The 11993-nt window shown below is 56.6% G+C and overlaps 2 protein-coding genes and 1 long non-coding RNA gene across 3 annotated transcripts; all 3 read left to right on the top strand.

The window, feature by feature from the left end:
* The first annotated feature begins 221 nt into the window (after positions 1-221).
* On the top strand, positions 222-3726 carry LOC125118570 (uncharacterized). The gene is made up of 2 exons (XR_007132853.1): positions 222-1693; positions 3180-3726. It is a non-coding gene; the product is annotated as an uncharacterized LOC125118570 (long non-coding RNA).
* A 3567-nt stretch (positions 3727-7293) lies between these two features.
* On the top strand, positions 7294-7987 carry LOC125118486 (histone H2A-Bbd type 2/3-like). Its single transcript, XM_047765037.1, has one exon. It carries the CDS (start codon positions 7541-7543, stop codon positions 7880-7882), a length of 342 nt encoding a protein of 113 aa, XP_047620993.1. The 5' UTR covers positions 7294-7540; the 3' UTR covers positions 7883-7987.
* A 935-nt stretch (positions 7988-8922) lies between these two features.
* Positions 8923-10689, top strand: LOC125118749 (40-kDa huntingtin-associated protein-like). The gene has a single exon (XM_047765559.1). The coding sequence runs from the start codon at positions 8968-8970 to the stop codon at positions 10123-10125; it is 1158 nt and encodes a 385-aa protein (XP_047621515.1). The 5' UTR covers positions 8923-8967; the 3' UTR covers positions 10126-10689.
* The last annotated feature ends 1304 nt before the right edge of the window (positions 10690-11993 follow it).

Genomic DNA, 11993 nt, shown 5'->3' with positions numbered 1-11993 from the left:
CACAAACACACACATGAAATTCCAATATATCAAGCAGACCAGATGGCCTCTAGGGCCTCCTTTTGAAGCCTGGGCTCCATGCCCAGAAAATGGCCTCTTAGGCTGTTCTTGTAAACTGGCAGCAGCAAAAAGCTCTTCCAGGAAAAGGGCCAGAAATGGCTTGGGCTTTTAACATTGAAAAGGATGTTTATCTAATGACACTGTCTAAGAGGTGGTTTAAAAAGAGTGTACTTCATGCCCCCTCAATTCTGCTGCTGACAAGGTCAGATTTCCCTTTTGGGTTGCAAATTTCACTTCTCTTTTATAATCAAGGAATGTTTGCTGTGTTGGTTGAGTCTGGGGACGTCTTTGCTTGTCCCACCTCTCTATTTCTGGGAAGGGCGGACCGGGAGGGATCACTTCCTGCTTGTGGTAACGGTACCAGGAACCACAAGCAGTTTTGTATCTCTGCTTGTTAACACTGGGAACAGCAGTAAACTACCCAGATTGATCACTCACTGGCTGCAGTGTTTTTGGCAGCCGTGCTTTCTGCCTGCCAGGACGAAGAAGGCGGGAGGCGGGCCCTGGAGGAATAACCCCCCTCTGAGAGGAAGAGTCTCTTTCTGCCTGGAGCCAAAGTGAACATAGATCCGCCCGTTGTTGGGGGCCCTGGGGACCCCCTTTCTACGACACCAAAGGTCCCCCGTGCTCATGTGGGCTGTACGTGATGCACCTGCCATCGTCCGCACGTGAAGAATTTACGGATGGGAGGCTCCGGGCAAAACCTGGTCCGTGCCACACCTGCAGGCTTTAGGCAAGGAGTGGCTGCCGATGGGAAGGAAGGTGAGTGTTCTTCGAGGTGTGGGGCCCGATGATTTCCCAGATGGTCGGCAGAGTGAGAGGGACCTTCGGATCGACGTTTGCTGAGCTGACCTTGCGGGTGAGCGTGGGCCTGGCTGTTTGTTTGGCAGGACCCGGTGAATGCTTTGGCCATGCTTTTACCCTGTTCATTCATTCTTTCACTCCAAAGACAATCAATGGATGCTCACGCTGTGCCAAGATGCGGATCCACTCACTGAGATTAGCAGTTCAGGAGGGCAGTACGTTCGAGAGGACGACCGGCATCCGGCTCTGAGCATGTTGAGTCTGAGGCATCCTCACTCTTCCCCATTCCCACGGCCGGATCAGTACAAAATCCTGTCCCTTCTGCATCCTGAGTGTGTTGTAAACCCATCCAGCTCTCTTCGCTCCCACTGCTAGTCAAAAGTTCAACCCAGCAGCATCCTTTATCTATGGATTGAAAAAAATAGCGTGAAAGACCCAACTCCTCGCGTGAGCCTCAGCCCTCCTGGGAAGACCACCTCCCCTCCCGTGGGCCCAGCAGCAGCGACAACAGCGCGCGACAGCCCAGGGAGCTCTGTGCGGCCCCTGATACATTGTCAAAGACATGGCCTTGTTTTTTCCTCCCATTCCCGAGGGGTTTTTAAAGGTTTGTATCGAGATGCAGTTTACATACCATGAAACGGACTCGCTCAAGGATTTTCGGGACGTTTACCGCGTGCTGCCGCCATCGCCATGATCCAGTCTGAGATCCATCACCTCCATCACATCTCTCCCCTGCCCGTTGGTACCCAGTCCTCATTACCACCCGAGCCCCTGGCGGCCACGGGTGAGCTTCCTGTCTCTGTGGGTTTCCCTGCCATGGACAGTTCCCGTAAGTGGAATCACACAGCATGCAGGAGGCTTTGGGGACCTGCTTCTTTTACTTGGTGTGAGGCGTTCGAGGGGCATCCACGTCGTAGTGTGACTCGGCACTTTATTACTTTTGGGGGGGTGGGGGGGCGCACGCTTGGCATGTGGAAGGCCCCGGGCCAGGGATCAAACCCGCCCCCCAGGCGTGGTGTGCACTGCAGCTGCGGCAACACCGGGTCCTTAACCCACTGTGCCACACGGGAACTCGCAGTACGTCATACTTGTGGTGGCCACCCCGTGGTATCTAATGTGTGTCTATACCACCTCTTGTTTGTGCACGTCTGGGTGATTGCCACCTTGGGGCCATGGGTGAATAAGGCTGGTAGGGGCATTCACGCCTCAGATTTTGGGTGTACATATGTCTTCAGGGCTCTTGCATAGATACCTAGGAGTGGGGTTGCTGGATCAAATGATAGTTGCGTGTCTCATCTTTTGCCAAAATCGTTTTCCCAGGGGGCCGCACCATTTCACATTGATTACATTCACATGCACCACCAGCCATGTATAAAGGTTCTAATTTCTCCACATCCTCACCAATATTTGCTGGTTTTCCTTTTAATAAATTTACAGCTGCCCTTGTGGGTGTGAAGTGATGATACCTCTTTGTGGTTTGGAGTTGCATTTCCCTAATGACATGATGCTGACCGTCTTTTCATGTGCTTTTTGGCGATTTGTGTATCTATTTTTGGTAAATATCTATCCATGGCCTCTGATATTTTTCTTTTTTCTTTTTATGGCTGCATTTGCAGCATGTGGCAGTTCCTGGGCTATGGGTTGAACTGGAGCTGCAGCTGCAGGCCAACACCACAGCCACAGCAACATCAGAGCTGAGCCACATCTACAACCTATGCCTCAGCTTGCAGCAACGCTGGACCCTTAACCCACGAGTGAGGCCAGGGATTGAACCTGCATCCTCACAGACACTACGTCAGGTTCTTAACCTGCTGAGCCACAACAGGAACTCCTGTCCTCTGCTTCGCTCCCACTGCTAGTCAAAAGTTCAACCCAGCAGCATCTTTCACCTACACCACAGCCTTTGTTATTGAGTTGGAAGATTGCTTCTGGAGACTAAAACACATATCAGATATGTGATTTGCAAACTATTTCTCCCAGTCTAGGACTGCTTTTGTTTTGTTTTGTTTTAGGGTCACATCTATGGCATATGGAAGTTCCCAGGCTAGGGGTCGAATTGAAGATGCAGCTGCCTGCCTATGCCACAGCCCCAGCAATGCCAGATCTGAGCCGTGTCTGCGACTTACACCACAGCTCATGACAATGCCAGATCCTTAGCCCACTGAACGAGGCCAGGGATGGAACCAGCATCCTCATCGATACTAATCAAGTTAATAACCCCTGAGCCACAATGGGAACTCCTTGACAGTATCTTCTGAAGAACAAAGCTTTAGAATTTTTATGAAATCCACTTAATCAGTTTTTTTCTTTTACAGATAGTGCTTTTTGGTGTTGTATTTAAGAACGCTCGTAGTTCCTGATGTGGCTGAGTGTGTTAAGAACACAACACTGTCTCTGTGAGGATGTGGATTCCATCCCTGGCCTCACCCAGTGGGTTAAGGATCTGGCGTTGCCGTGGCTGTGGTGTAGGTGAAAGATGCAGCTTGGATCTGGGGTTGCTGTGGCTGCGCTGTGGGCCTCAGCAGTAGTTCGGATTCGTAGGATTGGGTTCCAGGATGCAACATCTGAGCATGGTCATGTTCCTTATATAAAATTGCATATAATGCAGTTGGCTCCACATCTGCTGATACAGAACCTATGAATTCGACCAACTCTGGATGGAAAATCTTTGTATCTCTTACATTTAGGTCTCTGATTCATTTTGAGTAAATCTTTGTGGATGGTGTGAACTCAGGACCTAAATTCATCTTCTTGTATGTGGGCTCCAATTGTCCTCGCACCATTTGTTGAAAAGACCATCCTTTCCCCTAGTGAATATCCTTGACATCTTTGTCAACAATAAATTGACCAGAAATATAAGTATTAATGTCTAGATTCTCTGTTCTGTTCCATGGATTTGTATGTTTATCCTTACGCTGGTACCATACTTAATAACTGCTTTATTGTTGGTTTTGAAATAAGGAAAATTCTTTCCACTTTTTTCTTTCAATATTATTTTGGCCATTCTGATATTTGCATTTCCAGATAAATTTTAGGATCAGTTTATTAATTTCTGCAAAAAAGCCTGCTGGAATTTTAAGAAATGTGTTGAATATATACATCAACTTGGAGAGTATTTCATCTTAACAATATTGACTTTTAAAATGCAGGAACATGAAATGTCTATTTATTTAGATTTTTAAAATCTTTCCTCAGCAGCTCTCCTTGGTGAGAACCTGTGTTGGTTTTTGGTTTGTTTGTTTGTGGGGGGAGGTTGCCTTTTTTTTTTTTTTTTTTTGGCCTTTTAGGGCCACACCTGCTGCATATGGAGGTTCCCAGGCTAGGGGCTGAATCGGAGCTACAGCTGCCGGCCTATGCCACAGCCACAGCAACATGGGATCTGAGCCACATCTGCTACATTTGTCACAGCTCACAGCAATGCCGGATCCCTAACTCACTAAGAGGGGCCAGGGATCAAACCCTCATCCTCATGGATACTACTCCAGTTCATTTCCACTGAGCCACAATGGGAACTCCCAGAATGTGTGTAGCTTTGATTATCTTCCTACTCGTGAGTTGCCTATCATGGGGTTATGGGTCTTGACTATACTACATCTTCTCTCCCCCAACGCATGTCGTTGTGGTTCCTCCTTTCAGAGCTTTTCCGCTAGTCCTCAGGGTATTCTCATCAATAGTTGCTCTGTAAACAGTTGTAATTTTGGTGCCCCCGGGGGAGCAGGTGAGCTCAGGATCTTCTCATTCTGCCATCTTGGCCAGCTTAGATCTCAGGGGGTTAGGGATTCGGCATTGCTGGGAACTGAGCCCCACATCAGGATCCTCAGCCCAGGGGTCCTGCACCAGGAAGACAAGATCCCAGGACATTTGGCTTTCAAGGCCAGTGGGGCTTACTTCTGCGAGAGCCAGACGGCTGGCAGAAATAGAGAATCCACTTTTAAAGGGTGCTGACAAATCTCACATGTTCTGAGATCTAAGGCAGAAGTAGTAATTTGAAGAAAAAAAAAAGCCTGGGAGAGACCCACTTGCTGGTGTTGGAGAGCCTTCCAGAGAGGCCGGAGGCAACTGAGACTTCTCCTAGGGCCAAAGATACTGTTAGCAAAGCAAATACGTTTGGGAGTTCTTTCTACCATGGAACACTAGTGCTGGCAAGCACCATTGTGGAATCTACCCTCTAGCTTGTTAATGCTAGGAACTGGCTGTGCCCACCAGAGAGCCCAAGACCTGGCCCCTCCCACCAGTGAGCCAACGTTAACTCCAGGACCCCCTGCGCCTCAGCCTTGCCCCCCTGGACTGAAGGGTTGACACCAGCTCTGGGACACCTGGGCTCTTCAGCTAGAGACTTCATGACATAGCTCTGCCCACCAGTGAGTACAAAATAGCTCCAGGACTCCCCTGGGCCCCAGCCCCACCAACCAGCAGGAAGATGCCAGCCCTGGAACCACCACAGCCCAATAATCAGCCATGTCAGAACCCGACCCTTCCATGAGCAGGATGGCCCCAGCCCCAGGAAACCTAGAGCCTGACCTTTCCCACCAATGAGCCAAAACCAGCACTGGGATACCTGGGGCCTCATATTCAGCTGCCTCAGGATATAAGCTCACCCAGCGGCAGGCCAGCGGCAGCTCTAGGACATCACAGACTCCATAGCCAGCAATGTAAGAAACTGGGTTCACCCACCAGCAGGCTGACACTAGCTGCAGGACCCTCACCTCCACAGCCAGGCACCCCATGACTTGGATCCACCCTCCAGTGGGAAACATGAGCCCTGGGACACATGGGGAGCTGACTCATGACACAGCTCCACCACTAGCAGGCTGGTACCAGGACCAAGACAACACAGGCCCTGCAGCCAGTTGTGCTAGGACCCAGGCCCACTCACCAGCAGGCATCAGCCTCTGAACTACACAGGAACAAGAGAAGAATGCTTGCTTTCAGTGCCTCTACTCCAGACTGCAGTGGAAGTCCTAGCCAGAGCAGTGAGGCAAAAAAAGAAATGAAAGACATTCTTATTGGAAAGGAAGAAGTAAAACTATCTCTATTCTCAGAGGACAGGATCTTCTGTATAGAACACCCTGAAGAATCCACAAAACACCCTTAGCCTTAATAAGCAAATTCAATCGAGACGCAGCATACACGATCGGCACACAAAAATCACTTGAATTTCCATGGACCAGCAGTGAAGAAAAATCCATAATGACAGTGACGACAGTTCCATTTCAGATAGGATCAAAAGGAAGAAAATACACAGGAAGACGTTTCGCCAAGGAGGGGAAGAATTTTGCACTGAAAACGACAAGTCGTTGTGGAAAGAAATGAAAGATGACCTAAAAAAGCTGGACGGTGGGAAGACAGCAGGATTCGTGGACAGGAAGACGTAGCATTGTTAAGGTAGAAATCCCACCCCAAATTGTCTACAGAATTCATTCAAGGCCTATCAAATCCCCAGTGCCCTGCTTTACAGAAGTGTCACAGCCAACGCTGAGTGCATCCGGAGTTTCCAGGGACCTTGACTAGCCCACATCATCCTGGAAGAGAAGGAAACAGCTGGAGGACTCGCACGTCCCTATTTCAAACCTTAGGATAAAGCTCCAGTTACCAAAGCTGGGTGGTACCAGCCTAAGGGGAGACCCGTTTGCCAACGAGAGAGAGGTAAGGGTCCAGAACTAAACCCCGAGAAGCCATTCGCGGGTATAGGCCCAGGAGAACGGAAAAGAGGTGTTCAAAGAGGAGCCTGGACGGAGGGTTCACCACAGCCTCTTCCCAACAGGCACAAGGCGCGAGTCCCCCAAACGTCCCCCGAGGGACGATGGCATCCGCCGCCTAAGCGATGACGAGAGTCGGGCAGCGGACCGCCATTCAGCCAGGAAAGGACCGTGGTGCCGCTTCGTGCCATCAGGGGAGGAACGCTGATGCCAACGTTATGCGAAGGGAAAGCTGCCAGACACAGAAGACCACCTGCTTATTGGAGGGGTGCCTCTCTAGGAACAAGGGTCCCAGGAAGCCGGTGAGCTGTTGCCTGGGTACTCCAGGGGCGGTCGGGGGGGCGGGGGGGGGGGGCGAGGTGTGTGGGGGTGGAGGGCACTCAGGAGGGGGCGGGGGGGACAGACGGCTCGGAGGGTACAGGGTTTCTTTGCGGGGGTGGGTGGGTGCCAAGGTTTGGGAAGTAGATCGTCGTGACGGTGGCCCGGCCCCACCAGTGTATTCTTGGTGCCCCTGGATGGTCCGCCATTGGTCGTCTTCTCGGGACCAAGCTCCCATCCCGGGGAACGCGAGAGTTCCCTCGGAAAGAGAGGGTCCCGGGAGCAGGGGCGGCAGGGTCCTGCCAGCGCCATTTCGGGGCAGGCCCAGGCCTGCGGGGGGTCAGGGTGCGGGGTGCGGGGTGCGGGGGTGCGGGGTGAGGGTGGGTTCTGGGCGAGCAGTGACCTCCCCGGATGTACGTGTCAGAGCGCGAGCACCCCGACCAATGAGGGGCCGCCCCGACCCGTGGTCGCTGGGCTACGCAGTGGAGGCCCGAGGGGAGCGGTTGTCTAGAGACGTCGCGACCAGCTGGCACCTCCCAGGGCACCTCGGCGCACCTCGTGGCACCTCTTGGGCCTCATCGCGCCGCACCCCACGGCAGAGCTAGCCAGGCCCGTCGGTCGGTCCGTCGGAGAAGGCGCCCCCAACGCCCAGCCGCCGCATGCCCGGGAAAAGGAGCCGTCGAAAGTCACCCGGTCGCCAGGGGCGGGCCTGCGCCCGCACCACCCGAGCCGGGCTGTCCGCCTCCGTGAGCCACATGGAGCGCCTCCTGCGGGAGGGCCCTTACGCCCAGTGCCTGAGCTCGTCCGCCCGGGTCTTCCTCGCGGCCACCATCGAGTACCTGACGGCCAGGGTCCTGGAGCTGGCGGGCGACGAGGCCCAGATTGTGGGTAGGAGGTGCATCACCGCAGAGCTGGTGGCCATGGCGGTCCACAACAACGCCCTGCTCAGCGCCTTCTTCGGAACCCTCGCCATCTCGCAAGTGGCCCCGACCCAGGAGTAGCTGCCCGACGCGCCCTGGAGGTCCTGGCCCCAGCCCCTCACAGCCCCGGAAGCCCCGGCCTGCCTCCCTGCCTGCCTCCTCGGGCAGACTCGTTGCCAGGCAATACACGTGTTTAAAGAAACCCTCGTGCGTGCTTCGGTCACTCGGCGTGGGGGGTGGGAGGCGGCGGGGCTGGGACGTCGCTTCCTGAAGGAGGGACAGGGGGCGAGAGTCGGGCCGGGGGTGGGCGAGGGGTCGGAGTCGGGCGGGGGCAGAGGGTGACAGGGCCTGGGGTGGCCCTGGGTGTGAGGCTGGCCAGGGTGGGGTCTGGGGTGAGGCTGGGCTACGACGAGCTCCTCGGTTGGCCCTGAGCAAGGCGGAGCCAGGCGACGTCCCCGGACGGGCCGGGTTCCTCGTGGTGCAGCTCAGGACCGTGCGGGGCGTGGTCATGGGGCGAACCTGCCAGGGCCACCGACGACGGCGGTGCGGGGTGGAGGGGTGGCTGCCCAGAGGGGCTGGCGTGGACGCCAGCGGGGCCGGGGCTTTGGCGGGAAGATTGGGTCGGGATGGGGGGCGGGTTGGGCGGGACACCGTCAGGAACTAGGCAAGTCGCAGCGAGGGTCGAGCGGGATCGAGATTAGTTGCTGCTGCACGAGGTGATGGATATTAACTAAGTTCATTGCGGTAAGTATTTCGCAACATAGGGATGCCAGCGCACGTGTGCTGTACACCTCAAAAAGAAAGAAGCGTTTCGTTTTGGGCCACCTTCCCGTGGAGATGCCAGGAGGTGCCCTGCGTAGCAACCTGAGTGAGCGAGCGGTCACCTAGCAACAGCGAGCGCCCGTCCAGGCCCGGACATTAGGAGTCCTGATTGGCATACGCCGCCTCAGCCAGTTCCGGCCCGGGCTCCGAAGTTGCTAGTTTGCATATCACCAGGGCGACGAGGAACGCTGGGGCGGCTGGGGCGGCCGAGCCCGCCCCGCGCGCGGGGGGGGCGGGGGGGGGGGGGGGCTGCGCTCGACGCAGGGCACGTCGCAGCCCGAGGCCGTCGCGGAGCCCGTGCGCCCGGCTGCGTCAGCGCGCCCGGAAGCGCTGGCCTGGCGAACATGGCGGCGTCCGCGGCCGGCCTGGGCGGCGGAGCGGGCCCGGGGCCCGAGTCCGGAGACTTCCTGGCCCGGTACCGCCAGGTGTCGAACAAGCTGAAGAAGCGGTTCCTGCGGAAGCCGAACGTGGCGGAGGCCGGCGAGCAGTTCGGCCAGCTGGGCCGCGAGCTGCGCGCCCAGGAGTGCCTGCCGTACGCGGCCTGGTGCCAGCTGGCGGTGGCGCGCTGCCAGCAGGCGCTCTTCCACGGGCCCGGGGAGGCGCTGGCGCTCACCGAGGCCGCGCGCCTCTTCCTGCGGCAGGAGCGCGACGCGCGCCAGCGCCTGGCCTGCCCCGCCGCCTACGGGGAGCCCCTGCAGGCCGCCGCCAGCGCCCTGGGCGCCGCCGTGCGCCTGCACCTGGAGCTGGGCCAGCCGGCCGCCGCCGCCGCCCTGTGCCTGGAGCTGGCGGCCGCCCTGCGCGACCTGGGCCAGCCGGCCGCCGCCGCCGGCCACTTCCAGCGCGCCGCCCAGCTGCTGCTGCCCCAGCTGCCCCTGGCCGCCCTGCAGGCGCTCGGCGACGCCGCCTCCTGCCAGCTGCTGGCGCGCGACTACAGCGGCGCCTTGGCGGTCTTCACGCGCATGCAGCGCCTGGCGTGGGAGCACGGCAGCCACCCGGTGCAGGTGCCGCCGCCGCTACCGCCGCCGCCGCCGGCGGCGGCCCTGTCGCAGCCGCAGCACCAGCCGAGGCCGCCGGGGCCCCAGCCCGGGTCCCGCGCGGCCGCCGCCCTGCCGCTGCCCCCCGCCAGCGCGGGTTCTGCGGCCGCGCCCTCTCCCGCCGCGCTGGGCGCCTTCTCGGACGTGCTGGTCCGCTGCGAGGTGTCGCGCGTGCTGCTGCTGCTGCTCCTGCAGCCACCGCCCGCCAAGCTCCTGCCGGAACACGCGCACACCCTGGAGAAGTACTCCTGGGAGGCTTTCGACAGCCACGGGCAGGAGAGCAGTGGCCAGCTGCCCGAGGAGCTCTTCCTGCTGCTGCAGTCCTTGGTCATGGCCACCCACGAAAAGGACACGGAAGCGGTCAAGTCGCTGCAGGTGGAGATGTGGCCCCTGTTGAGTGCCGAGCAGAACCACCTCCTTCACCTCGTTCTGCAGGAAACCATCTGGCCCTCGGGACAGGGGATCTGAAGCGCCGCCAGTCTCCACCAAGGGACTGGTTCCCTGTTAGCCAACCTCACGCACCCGCCTCTGCGTTTAGGGGGAAATAAAGACGTTGACCCGGCGCTCCGGCCTGTGTAGCTGCTTATTCCTCTGGCCACCACGGGAATTTAGTTGACGAAAAGGGACCTTGTTTCCGTAAGAGTGGCCGACAAAACCACCGTGATAGAATGGGGCAGAGAACGCGGCTCTCTTCCCCCCCAAACTGCAGCATAAAAATGACAGTCCCTTCTGTCGCTTCCGTCTTCCCTTCTCACCCATCTGTGTGTCCACCCCCCCCCCGCCCGCCCCCGCCGGCCCCCGCATCCCTGTTTCTTAGTGAGGACTCGTTTGCACAGCGCTGGCTCAGTACTTCAGCGGACTCTGATTCCTTAGCGTATTTCGACGTCTGCCTGTGTCAGGCCGCAATTCCTCCCTTCTTTCCTGCGCCCCATATGCGATCACTTGGCGATCTCGCGGGAATCATTTGATTCGGTACCACGCTGCTGTCACTGGTGCCCTGAATCCACGATAAAGCCATGCTGGCACTCCTAACTTGTGGTTTTCGATTTACTTCAACTGTAAAGCGGGAGTCGCTTATCTACCTGTCAGGAGACAGAAAGCAGAAACAGGTCGTTCCCTTTTAGCGCCAAGATGCATTTGTTCCTTTGAAACTGGCAGTGTGCCTGGCATGTGGGCCAGGAATCTACAGAGATCCTTTGCCGCGTGGTCCTTACTCAGATGCAACGCAAATGCTTCCGTGCAAAGCGGGGTGGAGGTGGGATGGGCTCCAGGGCAAAGGTGTCAGGTGTGCCTTCACATTCTCAGGTCCCTGTTCGGTTCTGAGAGGTACGAGTGATCCACATGCCGGCTTTTACCGGTAGCACGGGTCCTTCTGCGACGCTTTAGTCACACACGTAACGTCAGCATGGCCTTTGGGACTGTGTGGTCCTGTATGTGCCAGACCGTGACCTTGTTCCCCCAAAGCGGGACGGCCGTCCGCTTTTAGAGACGACATTTCCAAGGCTTTTTGGGGCCAAGCGCTGTGTGCGAAGCGCCGGAGCCGTTTTCTCGAATTCGTTTTCTGATAATGAGAACGCTTCAGAATATAATCTCGTTCTCAGTCATTCGCCCTGGGGAAAATGCCTCCTTTAGGCTGAAGTTGCAAGCAGCACTCATCTTCAGGGCTGAGACTGAAGGACACAGTAGATTTGGGATTTGCACGCTTCGTGGGGGAGGAGGAATAGGTGGGGAGTGGTCTCCCTGGGTTACGTGTCCCCACACGGGTGGGACTTCCAGGGGAGTCTCCACTTGTGCTTCCACACCGTGGAAGCCCCGGCTGATGGAACAGGCGAGAGGCCCCGTTGAGACAGATTCTGCCACGGCGCCCGTGCTCTCACTTAGCTGCCAGGAAGGGTCCTTCTGAGCCCTTAAGAGTCTCGGCCGACTTACTGCCCAAGTGGTGAGGGTGGTGCTCCTTTGTGCCTCTGCTTTTTCTGGCACACTCTGCTCAACCTGGGCTGCGGGCCTGGCCGGCTGCCCCACTGCCCCGTGACAAGAACGCTTCGGAATTAGGAAATGTGACTGGTGATGGCATCTGGGTTTAGGCTCAAGGACAAGCCTGCTGAGACCTCTGGTCTAAACTCCTTGCATTCAGGAGAGGGAGAGAGTTTATTCCAAAATAGAATTTTACCTCATTTTAAAAAAATCACATGTTCATGAATTGATGTCAATTATTAACAGTACCTATCTGTTTGAAAAGATATATTAAAAAATGAAGTCTATGGAGTTCCCATTGTGGATCAGCGGTAATGAGCCTGACTGGCACCCATGAGGACACAGGTTCGATCCCTGGCCTC

The sequence above is a fragment of the Phacochoerus africanus genome, chromosome X (assembly GCF_016906955.1).
Source record: "Phacochoerus africanus isolate WHEZ1 chromosome X, ROS_Pafr_v1, whole genome shotgun sequence".
Classification (NCBI taxonomy): domain Eukaryota; kingdom Metazoa; phylum Chordata; class Mammalia; order Artiodactyla; family Suidae; genus Phacochoerus; species Phacochoerus africanus.
This window is presented reverse-complemented; position numbering and strand designations above follow the sequence as displayed.